Source organism: Desarmillaria tabescens, assembly GCF_030435595.1.
Source record: "Desarmillaria tabescens strain CCBAS 213 chromosome Unknown EV420scaffold_17, whole genome shotgun sequence".
NCBI lineage: Eukaryota > Fungi > Basidiomycota > Agaricomycetes > Agaricales > Physalacriaceae > Desarmillaria > Desarmillaria tabescens.
In genome coordinates this window covers 256,764-278,671 of record NW_026848316.1, presented here as the reverse complement: position 1 = coordinate 278,671, position 21,908 = coordinate 256,764, and the positions used below count along the sequence as shown (strand labels likewise).

The 21,908-nt window shown below is 48.5% G+C and overlaps 4 protein-coding genes and 1 non-coding gene across 5 annotated transcripts; 4 read left to right on the top strand and 1 right to left on the bottom strand.

Moving 5' to 3' along the window:
• Window positions 1-206: 206 nt before the first annotated feature.
• Window positions 207-2,460, bottom strand: EV420DRAFT_1308667 (glutathione reductase). Its single transcript, XM_060468530.1, has 5 exons — window positions 2,341-2,460; window positions 2,067-2,274; window positions 1,000-2,013; window positions 723-950; window positions 207-667 (listed from the first exon to the last, which is right to left on the bottom strand). Exons 2-5 carry the CDS (start codon window positions 2,233-2,235, stop codon window positions 648-650), a joined length of 1,431 nt encoding a protein of 476 aa, XP_060330749.1. The 5' UTR covers window positions 2,236-2,274; window positions 2,341-2,460; the 3' UTR covers window positions 207-647.
• Window positions 2,461-5,447: 2,987 nt separating this feature from the next.
• On the top strand, window positions 5,448-5,534 carry EV420DRAFT_t147. The gene has a single exon. It is a non-coding gene; the product is annotated as a tRNA-Ile (tRNA).
• Window positions 5,535-10,201: 4,667 nt separating this feature from the next.
• Window positions 10,202-11,614, top strand: EV420DRAFT_1542492 (uncharacterized protein). Its single transcript, XM_060473163.1, has one exon. It carries the CDS (start codon window positions 10,278-10,280, stop codon window positions 11,337-11,339), a length of 1,062 nt encoding a protein of 353 aa, XP_060330748.1. The 5' UTR covers window positions 10,202-10,277; the 3' UTR covers window positions 11,340-11,614.
• Window positions 11,615-17,622: 6,008 nt separating this feature from the next.
• On the top strand, window positions 17,623-18,713 carry EV420DRAFT_357707 (uncharacterized protein). Its single transcript, XM_060481836.1, has 3 exons — window positions 17,623-17,672; window positions 17,729-17,986; window positions 18,049-18,713. The coding sequence occupies exon 3, from the start codon at window positions 18,093-18,095 to the stop codon at window positions 18,558-18,560; it is 468 nt and encodes a 155-aa protein (XP_060330747.1). The 5' UTR covers window positions 17,623-17,672; window positions 17,729-17,986; window positions 18,049-18,092; the 3' UTR covers window positions 18,561-18,713.
• Window positions 18,714-20,121: 1,408 nt separating this feature from the next.
• Window positions 20,122-21,235, top strand: EV420DRAFT_1642821 (NmrA family protein; the record flags this gene model as incomplete). Its single annotated transcript, XM_060477415.1, has 4 exons — window positions 20,122-20,159; window positions 20,212-20,783; window positions 20,838-21,046; window positions 21,098-21,235. 4 exons carry the CDS (start codon window positions 20,122-20,124, stop codon window positions 21,233-21,235), a joined length of 957 nt encoding a protein of 318 aa, XP_060330746.1.
• Between the last annotated feature and the right edge of the window lie 673 nt (window positions 21,236-21,908).

Sequence of the window (21,908 nt, the reverse complement as noted above, 5' to 3'; positions counted from 1 at the left end):
ATCACGTAGAATACCGACTTGAAGAGTATTCCTTATGCTAGGGGACCAGTCGCAGGTCTACCATGCTTCTGTGTAATTCTATATGATATATATAACCTCGACGTCGCTGCTTCTACGTAGCTCCTTCACGACGCGATGACTTTCAACTTTGTCCAGTCTTAATCTTTCTTTCTTACTTCTGAGGCTCATTGGCCCGGTCTCTTTGACGCCTCGCACAAGAACCACAACGGACTAATACCGGTGCCGAACGCCTGAGAGAAGGCACTTTAAATTTATCTGTCTGTTGTTTTCGCCCGGAAAGAAAGGAATCATTGTACATGGCCAGTGCTTCTTTCATATAGTCCACATGCACTATTGCGTCCATTTTGACCTAGAACACTTAGAGCGTGGAGGATTACGAACATCCATCGCTGGTTAGTGATATCGATGGAGTTTAGGTGAGTAAAAGGGTCGTGATCAGGAAAAAAAACTCTTTTTAAGGTCAAGTGGTATTACCTACATTAGGTCTTTCAATACCCACACACCAGAGAACCTCCTCAGCGATAATACTCAGGCTTGCGATCCATCCATTTAACAAAATCTCAAGTCGGATTATGATACAAAGTGGTTTAAGATGTACAGTTGTTTTAGCATTTATTGATGCCACTTCAGCGCAATGTAACCAATTCTATCCATTTACGATCAGTTTGTAATGACGCGGTGAGAAAAACAGAAATGCTGACCTTCAGCGCTGGTGGGGTGGATGGCGATGGTATCGTCTAGATCCTGCTTTCTTGCTCCCAACTTAACCGCAACGGCGAATCCTTGAAGCACCTCATCGCTGCCCATGCCGACGATATGGACACCAACGACGCGTTCTTCTGGACCGACACAAACAAGCTTGTAGAACGATGGCTCCTTGTGTTCCTCATCAAGCATAGAGAAGTATAGGCCACGGAAATTGGAAGCATCTGATGCATCCAGTCAGTACGAACACTAAAAAGACGTGCACAAACGTACATATTTTCACTTGATCTCCATACTTCTCCCTGGCTCGGTCTTCGGTTAAGCCTACGGTTCCGAGCGGTGGATGAGAGAATACTACAGTCGGGATGTCCTCGTATGAAATTTTGTCATTTTTGAACTTTTCTCCACCGAAGAGTCGATTGGACAGTCTGCGCCCAGCAGCGATGGCGACAGGGGTCAGCAGAGCTTTACCTTGAATGTCTCCAATCGACGACACGCTAGGAACGTTTGTTTGCTGATACTCATCGACGATAATGTTGCCCTTGTTGTCGAGTTTAACGCCAACTGTTTCCAGACCAAGTCCGGAGGTGTTGGGGGCGCGCCCGATAGCCCAAATGAGGGTCTCAACAACGAAGGATTCGCCGTTGTCCAAATAAACCGTCTTCTCTGTGCCTTCTCCTGCTTGACCTTCGACCTTTTTGACCTTCGCGCCTTTGGTAATGGTGATGCCGTTCTTCTGCATGCACTTCTCCACGACGTTGACCACGTCCGTTTCGAAGCCCCTAAGAATCCTTTCTCCTCTAATGACGACCCTCACGTCGCTGCCAAGTCCGTTCAACATGCCTGCTAGTTCAACGCCGATGTATCCTCCACCAACAACCAAAACGCGCTTAGGCTGCTTTTCCAACTCAAAGAATCCGTCGGAAGTGATACCCAGACTAGCGCCGGGGATCGTATCCTCGCTGGGAATGATGGGGTGGCCACCGGCCGCAACGCATATATGCGATGTTTTCAGCGTGTATGGCTTGCTACCATCAGATGGTTCAACGCGCACTTCCGTGTCTGAGAGTAATGTCGCACGACCGAGATGGTACTCAACGCCCTCTTTGGTAAAGTTTGAGTGATAGATTCCGTTGAGCTTGCGGATATATGCGTCCCGCTGAGGCTTGAAAGTCTCCCAGCTGAACCTGGGAGCGTTGGGGGTAGTGATATGATAACCGGGAAGGGAATACTTGGTCTTTTCGAAGAGGTCTGAAGCATGCCACATAATCTTTTTGGGAACGCATCCTGCAATCAGATAGGCATGAGAAATCGAAAGGCAGCCGGATATATGCGCGCACCAACGTTGACACAGGTCCCGCCTAGGTGGGGTGTCATCTCGACAACGGCGACCTTCTTTCCATACGATGCTGCTCGCCGCGAAGTCCCACTGCCTCCACTACCACCGCCGATGACGACGAAATCATACTTGTTCGTCGTGGGTTCCTTGTAGATGGGAAGAGGTGCCATGGTGGTGATCGTTCTCTGCAAATTGAGAGTCGATGTGATCTATTTAACGTGACATCAACTCCGAGTGAATAAAGGTGCAGGAGACCGAGACACAAAATAACTCACGCGGGATAACCTGCGAATAAAGGTCAAGGTGGGTGTTTGGAACGCCAGAATTACCACGATTGCTGATTTATATCCTTCTCTTTGTCCGTACCGTATTCCGCGTCGGGTCGTGTTGCTCTGTCATTTTTGTGGCGATCAAAATTGGCAATGATGACTCATAAACAATATGATTCACGTGATCAGATCAATAACGACGTTCGAGCTTCGCCTGGCGTCTTTGACTCTTTCGGAATTATATTCTTCCTCACTAATCCAGTCAGCAAAATGAATGACGCATTTCGCAGTCTATCCCCAAATCACCTGACCTAAAATGATTGTCATTCCCGAGGAGGGTTCTCGTATTTTGTATTGTCTGGACGGATAACGGCGGATATGATGTTGACAAATATCTAAGTACTATTCCGGTGGAACAAGAAGACGAGTCTATCCGGGGAATCCGTCTTAGATGAGATCAATTGCGTTTAACTGTTGCAATCAGGTGAAATCGTTAAGGAATGGGTTTGTACCTTCGATCTGCTCACTTGGACCGAGCTTTTTTCTTTCACTAAAAGATACCAGAAAGGATAGCTGGCATCGCACTAATCTTGAAGACGTCCTCATCAGTCTGGAATAGCGTCATCGCCGCGCCTGTAAGGATAGGGGAGGTCTATGGGCACAGGTCCGTACAGTATAATTCCAGATGGTCCTTCACGCCACCGACGGCTTGGCACGGACTCTAACCTATGACGTAACTATCAGTGCTAGAACAGTAATGAATGGAGTAGGATGCATGGGTCCACGAGCGAGTGGCAACAGACTAGCAGGAACGCCAATGAACGCCCTCATATCGCTAGACCTGAAATGCCAGCTTACCCGAAAATGCTATAAGCATGGTCGTTGGTATTCAGTATACCCCCAGATGACGGCCAAGACTTACTGTGAACATGAATGGTAAATCTTATCATCGCCCGCTTCGGGAAGTCACAAGCAGCAGTGGCGCAATAACAATTCATATCGGGGGTATAAAGACTAAATCGCATGCGGCGCCACTGCATCCTTTACACATCGACGTCGCTTACTAGCCCATAAGTGATTTGGTATTCCAGCTATCTATCACCCTCAAAGCGTTGGTGTTGGTATTTCGGGTGTGAACCAGACGATCAAACCGGAGACAGGTGACGCGTCACATTGAACGCGTCGAACCACCATCACTGCCGCCGAATGACGCGCATTGAGAATCTTTTTCTCTTAGATACAGCTGTAGGGAACTCCTTATGTCGGCCAAAATTTGCCTCTTCATTGGTCCTCATTGCAACGTGCTCACAATTGCTACGGTAGCAGTTGAAGATCGCACTCAGGTCATGCAGTGCGCGCGCCGCTTCTACGATGCTCACTATCTAGATATTTCCAAAGTCTAAATCTCGCTCACATATGCATCGCTAAAGCCTTATTACGGCTTGGGCGAAATCGCTGTCTCCTGATGCTCCTCTCCTCTGCAACAGCCTTCGTTGAACTTCGCTAGCAGAATCGCGTATGGTTCAATGTCGTATCTGCGCCGCCCTATCTATTGTGTATCTTATCCAAAGCCTTACGGTCTTTGCTAACGATCAACGTATGATTTCTCAGCCTTATATGCATCCACCATCCGATACACCACAGGCCTGATCTGATCCTCCCGGGCCGCATGTATCACTCTGATGACTATCCATTCTTGAATCTTGAGTTACAGGCTAATTACCCGAGACTGTGTTGCTTTCAGCTATCTGCATGGTCCGTCACTTCGCGGTGAGAAGAGTTGTTGGAAGCCTGGACTCATATGCAGCTTTGATTCTGGCTCTGATGGACACCTACAACCGGATACAATTGCAGCTATGCCTCGAACCTGAATATCCGTTCGTACGAGTGACTCAATAGACGTCTGGGACTCCTAGCACTCTTGTTATCGAGACTGGAGGTCGGGGATTCTGCGGGGAAACTCCACAGCCTTCGCCAGACGGTCCACGAATGTGCGTATGTGACACCATGCAGTGTTACGATAAGAAGGATCCGGGTATAATACTCTCTTCAAAACAACGAGAGGTTACCTTTCGGCGGCATCTGTGTGCAAAACATTGTATTGCTCGCCTGATCAGTGAGAGGTTATTGCCATGCTCAGTAACGTACACACAAGACACAAGGCCATCAGTGTAATAATCCCGAGCTCATAAGCAATTTCAATATCGACATATGACCGTGACGATCTTTGTCTTCGGGGCCAGGATATGTGCCAATCCAAGTACCCCATTATTAGAGTTCTGGCACCGAGCTCCACATCTTTAAAAATGGATGTACTATACTTAGCAGAACACGCATAAGTCTCGATGACTGCACGCACGAAGAGGCAAAGACAGAATTGCAACCAAGCTCAGTCCATCGCGTTACATCGACAGGGAAATCACGAGCGTCAGTAACATGGCAGCACTTGGGTCTATTCGAAATCTGTAAGGTTTTGCGTTTTGAGTCACGAGGGACTGTGGAACACCCTTCGTATCTACCCTGTGCTACCTTGCGCACTAAGATAGATAGGAAATTTCTCTAGAATTTGAAAGACGAGCCGTGCCTCATGCAAATTTACTATAAGACTGACTCAATAGAGCGTAGAGAAGGATAGGTAATATATTCATCGATTGTAAAGTAACGGGCTTCCTTCTGTGCTACGCAAGCCGCGGCAACAATGTTAAATGACTTCACAAATGACCTCCCACGGTGCTCGCTACGAGCTGCTTTGTAATCACAGACAGTTGACCGTATCTTCAGAAGCAGCATAAAGGCTACGAGGTTACCTTCGTTATCGAACTTCGGCCGAGGTTCCAGTATAGGAATTCACGTGGTCGTCTTCATGCCTGATTTAGTAGAAGGGTAAGAAACAGAAAAAATTACTAACGAACCCAATCCATATGATAAGGAACGTTCATGTTTCAAAACAAAAGGTAATATGGACGTGTAAATGGTATTTTTCTGCTGATTTCTAGCTAAAAAGACTGCCTCCACTCAGGATCGAACTAGAGACCCTTACCTTAACTCAGTAGGATATATCTGATAATTGGCAACAGCAGATACTCTATAAAACAGAAGGCACATGCCGTGCTGCCCGTGTAGCTCAGTGGTAGAGCATTGTACTTATGAGGATATCTACCCCTATGCAAGGGTCTCGAGTTCGAATCTCGGCATGGGCAGTATATTTTTGTGCGCAATTTTTGCTTCTCTTCAGCTTACTCGCGGTGACGAGATATTCAAATTTCGAGGAAAATTGCACCAAAGCGCTGCACGCATAATTTCTCCTAATAAAAAATATGTTCTTTCAGGAGAAGATTTCCGACACTCTAATCTCATCTCTCACATTTCTGACATTTCTGACATTTTACGGAGTGCTCTTGCCCTGAAAAACAAAAAGGTACGGTCAGTAACCTTGAACCGCATCTATATCTATTGCCCTAAGGATGAAGTTAAATACTCTATGATTCCGATCACAAGTACCGCTGAAGTACTTGGACCCCGGCTACTGTCTTTCAAACGAGAAATTCAAGCGGTCACACTCTTGCTTGTGGTCTTCATCTTTGCATGTTGAAGTTTCAATGCCCAGCCATCCGAAACCATCTATTTGCCATCTGTAGCGGCACCAAGATAATGCGAGCCAGGCTATAATCTAGACGCTCGGTGCCAGTATTACTATTCTCTGCCTGACTCGCCATCCTACTGGGCATTTTACAGTTACCGGCCTTATCTGCTTCTTTTCGTCTCCAAAGGTGTTCTGCTCGCCTTCATGGCAGGAGGGAGTCATTGGAGTCTCCCAACGTCTTATGCTTCAAATCTGCTGTAGAACCTCGAAATGCCACCGCGACTAGACACGGCTTCGCTTCCTGCCGGTAAGTTTTTGTTCGTCAAGATGTGAATCTGATTACTCTTGATCAGTGATCGTAGAACGATGAGGCATTGTGGGGTAGCGATTCGAACTTGGCAGGGCGTCGAGGACTTCCTTTACTCTCTAGTCCCTGGGGGGCTCAAACAAGAATCTGGAATCGTGCTGTAAACGCCAGGACGCCCAAGTCCTGCTATACATGAACCACGGCATCCCTCAAAACCCAACTTACCTTCGGGCAGGACGGGAAACGCACTATCCCCTGAGCACTGCAAACCTAGACCCACTGTCTAGTCGGCTCTGAATCATGAAGTGTTCGCAGTTTGAACGTTAACTCAAAGAACATTGGTCTAGACCTTCCTCCCACAGTCGCAAGAAAATGATGTTAGCACCAAATACAGAACGGCGTCGCCACCGCCACCGGACCTAGCAAACCGTTCAGTCGTTCTCGTTTGCAGGGTCAGTGTGATACCACCTTAGGAATCCCCGAAGGAGATCGCCAAGACACGCATACGTCACGCGTGAATTAAGAGAAGACACGCCGCATCGAGGAAGAGATGAGTATATCGGAGGGGCTTGAAGATACGTTATTTCAAAGGCCTCGTCATCGTTTACGGAAACTGGCACTAAGAGGAGTAAGCACTCTGACAAACCGACTTATCCCGACGGACCGAACAGACTAATCCCGGGGTCCTCCGCGCCGTTAGGTTTTTTTCTGTTAATTACGAAGCTCAAGGTCCGAGAAGGCATACCAAGCGAATGTGGCGCAGGCACTACCGGGACCGTAAACGCAAACGATCTGCAAGCCAAGACGCCAAGCAGGGCGGGAATACGAGAATGACCGAATACGTATCTTGTCCGAGTCGTTGGGATCATTTGGTATCGACAGGTCATGACAGCACTATGATGAGCACATGCCGTCTGAGAGCATACAAAAAGCTAGCATCTGACGTCACGGGAGAACTTGTAGAGCTTGAAACTTCAACGTAGAGAGATAAGAGACACGTACACAGGAAAGGATCTGCCTCGAAGTCTCCCGCTCAAGGTTAATAAAAGATCAAACAGCCGCATATACTTCCGCCGGGGACGCGCGGAGACGTTTCTTAACTGAACAGGGCTGTGGGCGGTAGTCACCACTATACAAATTTGCCTCCTCCCCTGTTTAAGAACTAATGAACCCGGTGTGGACGTGAGACTCGTCGTACAAGGGGGAGCGGCAGGGCCGCGCGAAGGAGTCCTGGGGGTCCAAATGCAGCAGTGTGAAGGCGTCGTTATGCAATATTCCTCGAATAGACTAGAAGTGTCTTGGCCTGTAAACGCACGCTCGCGTTGGGAACTGAATGATGAGAAATAGGAATAGGACATACTTTCGTGCGAATAAGACAAAACTAAGCGCTGGGCAAGTGAGTCGTGGGTGCAGGGAGAAAGGAACGTACATACATATGTGTTTTCTCATTGAATAAGCTTGACGCGAAGCCCACGAGGAAGTAATGGGTAGCCGAGTTGTGCAAAGTCGACAGGGCTATAATGAATTAACGACGGTTTTGTGGGACCGATATGAATATTATGGAGAATAACATTAAAGGAATGGCACCTACGTGCAGGTGGACATGTGGACGACCGCGGCTCATCGATAATGAAGCTGTAAAAATCGATAACAAACCTCATTTGTGGTAGCAGGTACAACAGGACTTACCTGGGGAATTGAACGCTTTTGTCAGCTGTCTTGGCCTCACCAACGCAAACTTACCCTAGACCTGGATGATTAATTTCATGTCATGAGACCTGTGTATCATGGAATGGTATGAATGCGGAAAACTTGAGAGGTTGGATGTACCCCACCGTGTATAGGGCCGATAATAGTTGGCGAAAAGGACCAGGGAAGTTTTTGAACCTTAGGGAAAGTGGTATGTTTCGTAGAACTGTAAGAAACGGAAAGGGTACGCAGTCCGCGGTTCAATGTGTGCAGGCGGAGCAGAAAGGCGCCGGGAATAGTCATGTGAGTAAAAAAATTTCGAAGAGCAAGTTCGACCGGAGTATAGTAGAAGCAAGACAACAAGACTAGACATAGTTGTAGTAGGCTCAGCTACAACGACAGAAAATATCGAAACGGTTACGGGGTCGTGAAAGACGAGACGATGTCGACATAACCAAAACGATACTAACAACAAAGGAGCCCGCTGAAAACTCCGGATTGGGTGACCAAAGACCTCGTCAACAGTCCACCTGGTGATCCTGAAGGAGGAATATTTAGACATAACAGAAGCGTCCACGTCTGAAATGGAAACCCAAGCACGACCGGACCCTATGAACTTGGCGAGACTAAGGAATTGGTATTCTTCGCAAGCCTCCCCTCTGGAGCCTTACGGCTGCGCCTCTAGTCTAACCCGCCTCCAGACTTGAGACACACCTGATTCGAGACAACTCGAGTAAGTAGTTATGAACTACTGCCGGCAGAACATGTAATAAGTCGCAGGCGCAGAAGCGGTATGGGCGCCCGCAGGAATGATGATCAAGATACCAAGCATACCAAGACCAGGAGACGGGCTAAAAATATGGCGGATAGGGCGGGAGGGCACCGTGCGCACCGGTGAATTATTAGTAGTGCGTTGTATCGGTGTATGGTAGATGAGTTGGGAGTCCTCAAGTACTGCGGTAGGCTGAGGAGCATCAGAAAACGAGTAGAGCCAGCTGATGGTCATATGAGTAGAGCCTGAGAACGAGCAAACGGCCGGCGATGCCAAGTCTTCGTGCCACAGCATTTTCGTCTTTAGGAGGAAGTCAGTATTAAGGTAGCGACCAATAAGACATACGGCAGAGTCAGCCGGGTATTCCAAATAACGACTGATCTGAGGGACTGACAAGTGAGGAAAGGGAAGATCACATGAAAACACAGCAGCTCAAGGTATCCTCCCTACTAGCGACGATACGGTTTCGGTTTTGGCATCTGGCCATGGGTCGTCGAATTCGACAGTCCGCGTGCTCGGACAGGCAATCACACGACACACAAGTCACCGAAGACTAAGCGAAGTAGGTATACATTGTCTCGAAGATTCGAAATCTCGAAGGAGCCTGTAGTCGTTCTATCCCTCGGAATGTTGAGCACTTGGTGATTGATGGCGGTACATGCGCTTACGGTCTAGCCCAAAGAGCGATAACCGGACATCGGTTACCAAGTTGCTATCTTCTGAAAACGTTAATGAGTCTTTGAAAATTTTTACATCAGCTCCAAGCGAGCTCGACACATATTGGCCGATGTGTGTTTGAATCACCGCGACTGCGTTGGAAAAGGGTGGTTAAGGGGGCATCATCAGCTATGGCTTTAAAAGCTTGTCGTGAGATCTGATAAGCGTATTACCGGTGCTGGTGTGTTGTCAAGGGCGAAAATTTTCTCGCCCCTGCAAAGAGATAAAAAAGGACCCTGAGAACAGACGACGAATTGAGGGGATCCACAGACATCAATAATATTTGACCAGCGTACAGAAGTGCATGTCGTGAATCAGAAGAGTATTTGGCAATGGAAGAATTTGAGATGTAGGCGCCGATGGATCCAGACAACGGACGTGGCAGGATGCTGTTATCAGTAAATTGAATAAATAAAAAGGTGCATGCGTGAGCGGGCGCACGTTCATCTGCGATAAGGATAAGAGACGACTACGAGTGGGAGCGGGAGTTGATGGTGAGTACGTAATAGACGGAGGGGAACCCAGGGTAGTAGAGGGAAGCCGAGTATCTTTGGAGGATAACATATTATCGGGAGGGGCAAATAAAACAAAAGGCGAGACAAGAGGCGACAAGGGAGCAAGGAGCCTTCTTCTCTGCGTGCTTCCAATTGGTCGCAGCAACGCCGCAGAGTCGAATGTGAGATCTCGATTCACGGAATCAAGAAAGGCCTTCCCAAAACGGTCTCGGTTGATCGCGATCGAGACCCCGGAAACCCCTACGTAATAAATAAACGCCAAGAAGACTTTATAGTCATCCTACTTATACAAGAGAAAGGCCATCATCGGGGGAAAGGCCAGATACCACTACCTCTACTACCACCAATACTACCTTTACAATGTCCGCAGCCAAGATACGTTTCGCGCCATTACCCGACCCACGACAGCAGACCGACGACGACGACGAGTCTGAGACAGAGCTCTCACAGCCCTTCCCATCGTCGTCCGACACAGCGAGCGACATTTCTACGAGCATTTCCCCACCTTCAATCCCAGCCCTTTCTAGCCCCCAACCCCAGTCTTCTCCTCGAGCATCCTTTTGGGCGTTTCCAAGAAAGAAGAAATGCCTGGGGGGGTCGCAGTCGAGTTCAGCCTCTAGCTCCATGCACTCGCTTACCCCTACACAAAGCCTCACTGCGCCCATGAGCCTCCCCGCGCCAAGACTGTTAAGTCTCAGTCTGTTCCGGGGAGGGGAAAAGGAGAACGGGCATGCACTTTCTCGCTGGTCAAGCCCAGGGAGTACGACCAGTGCCGACGCTGGGCTGTGGAGATCCCAGAGTACGCAATCATGCATCCCGAAGCAACAACGGAAGGGACGAGCACCTCCACCACGAAAAACAGATGGCCTCCTAGCGACTATACACACACCGAACCCAGCAAAGGGGACGCGAATGCTCAATGGGCGGGTCTACGGTCAAAAGAAGGCACAGAGAGAAAGGAACCTCTTTGCCAACGCTCCTGATGCTGAGCCAGAGTTTGTTGAGTGGGGGTATGGCGGGATGGGGAGCGTCAAGTCGTCGAAGGAGGCGGGTGGGAAGATGTGGGGCAAGCTGCAGAGTGAGGGCGGAGACGAGGATGATGGCGGTAGTAATGCGTGGTTAAAGAAGCGTCGGGAGGAACGGGAACGGAAGGCGCGTGAGGAGCGTGAGGCGAAGGAGAAGGAGGAGCGGGAAGCAAAGGAGAAGGAAGAGAAGGAGCGGGCGGCATCATCACCACCCCCGCCTCCAATGTCGCTGTCACCGTCATCACCACTGCCGTCAAACCATCCAATATGTTCGCCAATATCACCCCCTAATGGCGAACATAACTTACGCGCCGTGACAGTACCGGCCGCCTATGTGATGCGACAGGAGCAATCCACGGACGCCGACGCGGAAGACGACGATTCAGACAGTCGCTGAAGAGGAATACAGTGAGGGCGAAGAGGAGTCAGAGGACTGATGAAGCTGCCCGGAAAACAGTTCTCGGGGCGGGCGTCGAGAAGATCAGTCGACACAAGACTTAGTGCATTTTTTCTTTTTTCACCTACACTGCAATTATATTATTTTTGGGTTATCATCTCTAGCGTATCGTAGTTTAGTTATACACAGACACCATCACATCTCCTTCCCTGCTCATCGTGCAATCGTCTAGTACTGTATTATCTGCAACATATTTCGGGTTTTTCATGGGTTCCTTGTTTCGTCTGAGTTTGCCCCGTAACAACGGCGATCATGGTTGTCTTGGCCGTCGAAGATGTCTCCGATTCAAATTGCAGTGTTATCTTCATTGCTTATGCGCATATGCATTATGCATTATGCCGCTGTCTGTCGTCATCCAAAAAATCTGATATTGTCACGGCCCGTGACGGCGAGTGTGTCTGCGACGTGCGTCCCAGACACAACAGGTTCCGCCCGCTACACGCAGAGTACCACCTCCCAGATACCCCGTAACCCCTCACCCCCTGCAATTTACATGGTCACCGTAAATAATCGGCGGAGCCCGCTTATCAGAAACACAGGCCGTAACCTCTTTTCGAATTCGAATTCCAACTGTGACCCTTTTGTGATCAATTCCTGATTTTCGCCAGTCTGGCATCAGAAATGCCTCGAGGATAGCATGCCTCACCCTAGAATTCGCAGAGCTGTGTGATTAGCGCCATCGATAACCAGAATCTCTTCCATTCCTCGACTCCGGCTTCGATTTTCTCGCGCGGTTTCCCATTTTGTACTCTTGGTCTATCAGCGCCATCGATCCCCTTCATCCCCTCACTGTGAGACTTGATAAGTCGATGCTTCCTTTTGTTGTTTAAACACCCGCACATAATTTGTAGGTTCTCCTTTCTTCATGTCCAGCATTCAGTATGTGACGACCTCGTGATTTCTATACTATTGCCCCAGGGTACACTTGTCCACCGCCCGGATCTTAGGCAAAAGCCAAGGAATCATGAAATCAATCACGGCCGGAAGAGGTGTTATCTTCTCTCTGGAAGGCTGTGCACGCGAATTGTATTTCTGCGAAATTAATTCGAGCACTGCATGTTATGGGGCACGCGACTAAGTGGTAAGCCTTGGTAAGCTCGCTTTTTCATTCCTTGAATCTTCCGTCTCTGAAAATAGTACCATTAGAATCGAGACTACGCTGTGCGTGCGGCGTGGCTATCGCGAGGTCTAAAGTTTGAATTTACACCACCGACCTAAGTATACGCTCCCTCGTACCCCGAAACTCATCAGTTCTCTCACAATATCAATATGCAAACGACAATCAGGACTCCAAGGATTTCAAAAAAGGTCGCTTTCCAATGTCATATTCCATTCTACTCGATTGCAAATGACGTCATGCTCATTAAGAGTGCTGGGGACTTGGAGCTGCACTTCAAAAGGTGACATCGAGCCCCTCAGAAGAAGTCGCTCAAATGACCGCTGCTCCATCTACTGCCTAGACTCGGCGCTTGGGCTATGAACCGCACGCGACTGCAAGAGAGGAGTACGCATTTGCCTTCGTTTTCGTTCAGCGATCCTCCTCTCATACAGTCCTCCGATCTAGCAGGACTCTTCGATCAATTGCATAGCGGGAGAACACCCTACAAAGGTCATACGACCCCAACGGCGTGTGAATGGCGGGCCATATACGCATCTACAGCGTCCGGTCATTAAAACAATCGTCGTCGATAACTGGAGAGACCCCCGGTACCCATCGCTCTTCAAATGTCGTCCGCCAAGGAAAAGCGAAGAGTTGTTCTATGACTCATACTTGGAATTCTTCGCGGCTCCGGGCTCGTGACGTGAACTGTTGACCCGCGAAAATCCCTCTCCAAAGTCTTGGCCCTGCCGGCAAAATTACCTCTCTCTTGGTTCTTGGTGTTGTCCCTTGGGCGCCTCCTTGTATTCAAGATGCCGGCTTGTGCTTATCACGGGTTTGGGTGCCCGGAATGGGCTGGAGACTTGTGACGGAGGGATTTTTGCTTGAGCTAGCTTGTATGGCTACTAGCTTCAAGCGGGTTCTTGATCAATACGCTGCACAGCTCTCGAGACTCTTGTTCTGCGGTGGCTATAGTAGCATAGTGACAGCGTACTCTGGAACGGTATCTGTGCTTTGTATCATTGCGCGTTTATTGACTCTTCATGAACTATCCATCTTCTTGTCCCTGCATTGATCTTGTTCCGTTCATCAGATGGGTGTTCACTGTAACGCTCCCAATTCAGCTTAGTCTTCCCAGGCAATGCCCTGTACAAGTACCTCGGGTGCGTGGTCTGCTATCCGGCTCTTGTGCAACCGATACACATCTTCATAACTCTCCTGGGATTCAGTTTTGTGTGATGAACATGAATATCAGGGCTGCTTGACTTGATGACATTGACAGGCACCCGTTTGATGGTTCATTGTATTCGACGCCCTGGAAGGATCAATGAAGTCCAGTTGGTTCAGTGCGTTACCCGTTTTTTCTTCGACATTAAAAACTGAATCGATGTAGGCTTGCCAGTTGCAAGCACAATGTCCACACACAAGTACGAAATACTGCGGTATCTCGACGCGATGAATGTGATAGGCTTTGCCCGACATTGATTCATGAATCTCTCTCTCGAAATAGCTCAGCGAGAATAACGGTTCTTTCCTTCAACATTCATCAATGAGTATCGTAAGTGGTGGCAACAATTCACGCTAATACAGTAACGATTATAATACAAGACGTCCCGGCTAACTTGGGATGCTCGGTTCTCCTGGTCGCTCGATAACCTGCCGTCCTCGGAGTTGTCCAGTTTTTCACACCTCCCGTGGAAAAATCAAGTCTACGTGTATCATTTTCATTCGCAATCATTATTCTCCTTATCGTCGGTTTTGCGCTATTTAGGAAACATACTCTCTCGTCCAGGCTCGGATACCCGGCAGGAAATTCGTCACCTACACCAGTCCATGCGGCTATTTTAGGGGACGACAGAAATATATTTATATATGCTTATTAGCAATACGAACGTGCGCTACTTGGGTTTACATCAACCGAACACAGTGATCAATCATCCCGCCTTCGCAATGGGACCCCGAAAGACCCTAGGTCGTCGGGATATACCGGTGCCGCCTGTAAGCGTCATATCGTTTCGTAACAACTTTTGATTGATTTTTTTTCTCGTTTATGATGCCCTGTGGTCTGGTAAGTAATAAAATGTATAGATAGTGCTTACTTTCATCACCGCGCCCACCGCTTCATCGATTCATCCGTTAGTCGCACTGAGTGGATGCGATTACTACACCAGCAGTGCGTTCTTGACACGCTTTGCTTTGATTGCCTCGGCTCTTCGAAAGAATTATGGATACCTCATCGCATACATTTTTTGATACCAGGAACTCCGATGATTACTCATTGACACTGTCGCCGTCCGCCCTGTTTCCCCCCTTAAGCCGGCCCTCGCGTCTCCAGGCCACCGCCACAAGCGCCGAGACCCGTTCTTTGAATGTTAGTAAGTATATGTATTTTAACATTGGCGTACTTGTGCGCGCTTGAAAACCAATTCGTGTGTCTTCTTACGGGTTGCCGTTTGGATGCAAGAAGAAGAATTTAACGTGATGGGCGGGTAACTCGCTGTACGTATGCTCGTTTTCGCTTAAGAATTATTCAACAACTACGAGGCTGACTTCGAAGGTTTCTAACACTACCGGACATTGAGATTCCGTTGGATACGTATACTACTGTATCAAGCAGTAGCTTACTAATCTTTGAAGCTTGTTTCATGACCGTTCATTGGAAGCGGGAATGGACTTGGAGGCGTAATTTGGAAAGCCGCAGGTGCGGCACTATCATTTTAGATATCGGAGTCTCAAATCGCATCAGCTCGAACGAAACTTGGATAGCTATCATTCTCGAAGTCATGAAAGCTGCGGGACGTGTTTTGTGACTTCGAAGAGGACTGACGTTGGAGTACGTCTTCTCTGCCGTGAAGTACAATTAAAGTCTAATTTCTTCTCTATAGTTAGCACTGTCGTTACTGCGCAGCGTGGACAGCGGCCTTTTACTGCGACTAGCGACGACCGCATCGGTTGTAAGCTGCAACGACACCTCAACCGGACACTTCTATCGTTTCCAAGTTGTGTCAATTTTGACTTCGCTGCATATATTCATAGAACATACTATGTTTAGCCCATGCATCCTTTCAAAATTGGCCTTTAGAATTCCTTCAGTCATCTTTCAGAAGCGACTACTCGGCTGGCGTTCCAGGTTACACATTGCTCCTTGTGCTTCGTCATTCATAGCTAGTTAATAGCTCGGAATAGCGTCTGTATCTTTGGCAGAACTATTAATGAACAAGAGTGAGCTATCATTGGCATTGTCGCGCTATTCTTGGAGAAGACCCAAGCTAATGCAGCGTCATAGGTCGTCGTCGTCCACGCGTTTTTCATTAACATGCGGCCCTACATACCGAACCTTGGACTAGGGAATTGCCTGCTTCGGCCGCCTTCTCTTTACACCTCGGAGATGGCGCGAAGCTCCGCTCCATCCGCCGCTTTCGTGTAGTAACAGTCTTTACCAGCATCCTATGACCCAAGCTTCGCATCGATTTTCGCCTGTTTTCGCGGGGGAAAGTTGTCTTCTGACCCCCCGAAATCTTGCCGAAGGTGTCTGAGGACCATCTGATATTGGGATCCTCGTTGCAGCTTTGGGGATAGTGTGTGATGGCTGGGGTCCTCACATTGCTCCCTTCAAGTTGACCCGATCTCGCATTTGATGGACCCCACATTGTTGACCTATTTATATCGTTCAGGAAGTGCTCAGGTTTTTAGGTTATTGCGGCCCTTTCGTGGGATAGCGGCCCGGTCGCTGTGACCCTTGACAGAAAAAGTCGAACAGAAATTTCCATCTGTGCAGTCGGGTGGTATGATGTACCGATAAGATGCACAACCGGCACCGAAAGAAATATTTGGTGGGTAAAATGTGCATTCTAGAGGTAACTTTGGACTTATCGTTCGGTTATTTTCCAGGGTAAAGCCGACCGGAACTGCGATCTCATTCAAAGCAAGTCGAGAAGCGACGGAATACCGAATTGTATGATTAGGACCATTAGGTGGGGGCTTATGGCGTATGTCTTGAGAGTGGCGTCGCTACTATAGCCTGTCTCCGCCATGAAGACTTACGTCGCCGCTAGAATCCTCCTCTTCTCTAACATATGCCTGACGCAAGATGAATGTTATTACGGCAACCATATTTGTTCCGGTTCTTCGTGAGAGGTCCGTAATTCAATGATGAGACTTGTTCTCTGACCGCCACCTCATCTGTAGAAGGAGCTAAATCCAAGACGTACAGGTTGAATGAGCACATGGTCGTCACCTTGCGGAACTTGGGAGCTCCTTCAGTCGATGTTTCTGGAGTGCGTTAGTCCATCTATGGATATCTATCTGGACTTCGTTGCAACTCAAGTACGACGGGGGCCCTCCTCCAAGTCCGATCCTTCTCGGACATTCTTATAGTCAATGGTGGGGTTAATCGCGACAATTCCCCACCGCTTTGGCCGGCATTCTTTGGATGCCGGATGAGGACGGGCTATCTACGAAGAAGCGATCCGGGCGTCTACCTTTATATGACTTCCATGAGGTCCGTCATGCGTCAGTTTTGAGTGTATCGATATCCTCAACAGCTTACTCATATGCAAAACAAGTTTCCCGGAAACAGTCCATTGTTTACCGAGTCCGAGCATCCAACTCCATCTGATCAGTATAGTAAGTACTTCAGCGGACGTTGGCTCGACTCTGTTTTCTCTCACGTCTTTCCAGCAGGACGATCAGTTGCATCACATATCCCTGATTCACCTTGGGGTCGGCTCGCCACCCTGAAGTCGACAGTCAGATCTCAAATACTCCGGTAACCCTTCAAATGGCGCTTGACATTGGTTTTAAGCGTGGAGAACAATTGGTACCGTGCCGGTCTCATGAATGCGCTTTCTGTGTGGAAGCGACCAGCATGTCATCCTCTCTCGTCTCAACCGAAAGCCTACAGAACCTTCCTTGACATCTGACCTCGTTTAGATGAGACTTCTCAATGACTTTTACTGCGCACAACTCTGTCGGATGCAACCACTCTTCATGTCGACTGAATTTCACTAGAAGCGATCCGCAGTCCAACTCACACGGTGGCCGACATGTCCTTCTTTCAAGCCTCGTGTATTAATGTCGACACCCTTGTTGTGGTGGACAGTAATAAATATGAAGTAGAAGGTTCTGTGGAGCTTCTTCATGCCAGATGCTAGGCAGTGGTCGAACTGGGAAAGGTATCTATCTATTTTTAGTGGATTGAGGTTCAGCTTTCCACAATAGGATTTTCAAGTTCAGACTACAAGGGCAGGCTATACTGAGCCTTCGGCGAACCCCCTCGTTAAATAATCGGGCGATGGCTTCCAGTGGACTGCTTAGTGTTCGGCTCTGGCGGAACGAGATTCTCAGTACCTGCCAGTATCTGACCTAGTTGGCAGTTTGCTCCACCTCGATCCTAATCAACCTGCTGTGCAAGTCGACTGCCATGCAATCGTATCTTTATTTATCACAACAGGCAAATAGAGAGGCTCTGAAATTCAGAGGAAGATCAGTACGTAAATTACTTGAGGATCAGCCTTGCCTTCGATTTTGATTCATTTCTGGTTCTCTCAGCTTGTGCGGCTCACCGCCCTGGGAATTATGTTTTGCGATTCCTGATGTCTCCGATGTGTACGCTCTCGACAAATGACCCGTTGCTGGAGGAATCTGTTGAGATTTACCCGTATCTCTTTGATTTGCCTCGTAGCATCTTGGACCGTGGGCAGATACGTTATACCATTTCAAGTCCTGACCAGCTTCTCAGTTTCGTACTAGGTATTTTGTTCTACGGTCTTCAGATCTGTGTCTATCGTCAGGTCATCATTAATATCATCAAGTTGTCACTTGCACCGCAGCCATCGTCAATTATTGCCATTCCTTCACCGACTAAGGACCTCCGTCACCTTGACCTATGCAAAAGAGACTACCGTCGAACGGAGCAATCAATCAATCGGTACTCATATTACACCAAGAAGTATCTCAGAACTTGGACCAGCAAGGCTGCGATAGCCTCAGATAGTGTTCCTGGATCTCCCGGCCAAATCGTCGCATATACGCCGACGTTCTACGGCCTCTCGATGCCATGACTTCGCAGCGGTCGATATCCCCAAATTTCATATTCTCTTGGGCTACCTGTGGGACAGCAGGTCCGTGCTACGGAACATACTTATCATGTTGGACGGCGCTAAAAGTTGACCGGGTAATGACAAGCGCCGCTCTCAGCGAGGCACAGCTGCACTGATAGCTTGCACATCTAGACTTGCGAGCTCACGCGATGAGCGTAGGCATACTTAAGGCTAATGTTAGCTTTTTCGCGTCCGGCTTGCTCGGTATGCGAGACTGTAGTGCCTAGGCCTGTGTTACCGTACTACGCGACGCGTAGATCACGTGCATGATTGGGGTAAATTACATATTCGAATCGGCCCATTACTGTGACACATGGCTACCTTCGTCGATGGATCGCCTGCATTTTGCAAGGCCCAGTGAAGCTAGTCTTGTACCCGCCAGTCTCCGTCAGATCTCGCCCTCCCCTCTGCGTTCAGAGAGGTCAGATCGCCACGGATGGGGAAGTGAAGCCGCATTAATGTTCTACTTTCTATCTCGTTTGTCTTGCCGTCCTTGTCTATTCGTCGTCCATGATATTATATCTCCACGATCTGCGGCTTCGTTTCTGGTTCTATTTAGCTGCCGTACTTGGACTGGGGTGCCTACAAAAATCTATGGTTGCGTTATGATTGTTGAAATCACATAGGTGGGGGTTCCCGTCTATTTTATCGCTACTGATAAAGCTGGGGCCATACAACTGTTTGGAAAATACCGAAGGTGTCCTTCTGATCAGTTTTTACGATCAGCATTTCCTCGCTACAAGGTCGTTATGAGAGCGGCGGGTTACATTTCCGCCCTACCTTTGTCCGTCGTGATGCTAGAGTATTCAGTGGGCATTATACGGGAGCATTTGAGTCGTTTTTAGGTCAAGTTGGATGCTTCCCGGCTTTCTGGTGGGGTTTAGAACCTTATGTTGCTTATCTGTCGGCTATGTATATATCTTCAGTCTTGTTCTTCTCGCCCTTGCCTCCGTATATCTCAGTGGATTGCAGGAAAGAAAGTCGGCTTGCCTTAGCTTCGAGTACGTCGTGGGCCTGTGTCAGTTCTGGCTATTGACTTGCAAACGTGCAAGATGTTTTGAGAGGTGTGACGAGTTCTAGAACACATTCGTGCTCGCCCCTGGAAGACTTGCGATACGACAGGATACGACTTACTCCGACACCTGAGTAATATCCTCAGGGTCGCATAATTAGCAGCAAGTCTTCCTCATATAGTTACCCTGGCTTCTGAACTTTAACGTGCCTTGACGAGGCACCTCATGTTTATCTTACAGACTACACAAGCATAATCATCCTCTTTCTCTTACATTGCAGAGGATTTCTTTTCGGGGGTTTTTCGTGCGACTCAACACATGCTTCAGGTTCCCCTCGATTCCTCTGGAACACCATCATTTGAATACAATCACCATAACGATCTCCTTTCGGTTAAGCAATTATCTCTGGGCTTGCATTCCATCAGACGGGAAAGACCTGGCCGGATCATCATTATCACGCTCACGTATCATGGACGACGAGCACATTTTTCTCCCTGACCTCCCTTATGATGTCTAAGCTGATTGCGGTAACTGGTGCAACGGGACAGTGAGTTCGACAGTGCATTGACATTACCATTAGATTAATGACCGGCTTTTAGGCAAGGAGGATCAGTAGTGGAATATCTCCTCAAGGATCCCGGGACCTTTGCTATCCGAGCCATCACCCGAAACCCCGAATCTACTGCCGCAAAAAACCTCGCAGCAAAGGGTATCGAGGTCGTCAAGGCTGACCTTTCGAACCTAGACGAGGTCGTCAGAGCATTTGCCGGAGCATGGGGTGTCTTTGCTGTAACCCAGTTCTACGAGCATGGATATGATTTAGAACAACTCCACGGCAAGAATATGGTCGAGGCTGCGAAAGCTAGCGGTGTAAAACATTTTGTGTGGTCCACCGTCGAAGGGCGTGAAGGGGAATGCAAGGCTATCAGCTGGACGTCCAAGGCTCGCATCGAGGACCTCGTAATCGAGTCCGGCATTCCTTGGACTTTTGTCTACATTCCCATGTACTACGAGAATTTCTTCACGCCCTTCTTCCCTCCCAGCTATGATCCTGAAAAAGGATTCTCATGGAGCGTCCCTGTTCCTCCCGAGGCACCGATTTATTCCATGAGCGTGGAAGACTTTGGTGGATGGGTCGTGCCCGCGTTTAAGGAACCAGAGAAGTACATTGGTGCGTAATCTACGTATCTTCCTCCAATCTCGTCGCTAATTGTTTTGAGCTCAGGCGTAAAGATCAAGATCTGCGTTGAGTACCTCTCCATGCGCGACATTGTACAGCAATTCTCAGAGGTGACGGGTGAGAAGGCATACCTTGGACTCGAGCTAGATGCAAAGCAATTTGAAGCTACGCGCTATGGAGACCATCCGCTTGCAGAGACGTTGTACTTGTCTTGGGAGTTTGTTCTGCGATCCGGGCCGGGAAGTGGTGTTAAAGTAAGGGGTACTCGTATAAGCTGCATGGCGATCTTTTGACCTTCTCCGTAGAACACCGAACAAACCATGTCTATCCATCCATCCGCTCGTACTTATCGGCAATGGTTGAAAGAGAGCCAAATGATGAAGGATTATGTCAAGAAGATGAAGGATGAAGCTGTTGCAAAGAAAGGGACATCGCACCTGTAGGATGAGATATACCATGAGATACCATAGTCTGTGAAAAACGCATTGTATTATCTGAAGAGGCCTGCAGGTGATGGTGGTGATGTTACTGGCGCCAGATCCCAATAACTTGAACGGCCAGGGTCCACAGCCTTGACATGGCGAACCCATGTGCTGTGGCTGCGAAGGCTCATACCGTTGTAATCACACTGTTGAGTGTGTCTCGCGGAGTAGAGACTCTTCGCAGGGTGCTAAAGTGGATAGGCAAAGGAAGGGAATGCGAAAGAGTGAAATTTCAGGAAGCAAAGTAATTATGGATGATACAGCGGTGTACAGTTAATAACTCGACACACGTCCAAAACATACTTGGCAAGAGAGGTTAGGACTCGAGTATCATCACTTTCAAGAAGAATGTGAAGAATTTCCAGTCCGAATGAAGCCGATTTCAGGGCAAGTGCGAGCGCGAAGATGTTACAAAAGAAATGGGAACGCAAATTCTGCAAGTCGCCGGGTCCGTCGCAGTACAACAAAACATGTACCTCATCCTCAACCTCTGAACCACAAAGACGGCACAAACGCTGACAGCGGGGAACGGAAGGACATCTTCGTTCAGCCCATCGGAGGACCTCCACGGCGAGTGTATGAGAAGATGTCAGTAAGCTCACGAGCGCTTTTCTGTGGGCAGGAATAGGAACGA

What these genes read in the sequence shown, in the direction of transcription:
- EV420DRAFT_1308667 (XM_060468530.1), bottom strand. Translation starts at nt 2,235, where the DNA reads ATGGCACCTCTTCCCATCTACAAGGAACCCACGACGAACAAGTATGAT. An exon ending in CGGGACCTGTGTCAACGTTG is followed by an intron (nt 2,014 to 2,066) that starts GTGCGCGCATAT and finishes ATCTGATTGCAG; the next exon opens with GATGCGTTCCCAAAAAGATT. An exon ending in TGGAGATCAAGTGAAAATAT is followed by an intron (nt 951 to 999) that starts GTACGTTTGTGC and finishes TGGATGCATCAG; the next exon opens with ATGCTTCCAATTTCCGTGGC.
- EV420DRAFT_1542492 (XM_060473163.1), top strand. Translation starts at nt 10,278, where the DNA reads ATGTCCGCAGCCAAGATACGTTTCGCGCCATTACCCGACCCACGACAG.
- EV420DRAFT_357707 (XM_060481836.1), top strand. Translation starts at nt 18,093, where the DNA reads ATGTCTCCGATGTGTACGCTCTCGACAAATGACCCGTTGCTGGAGGAA.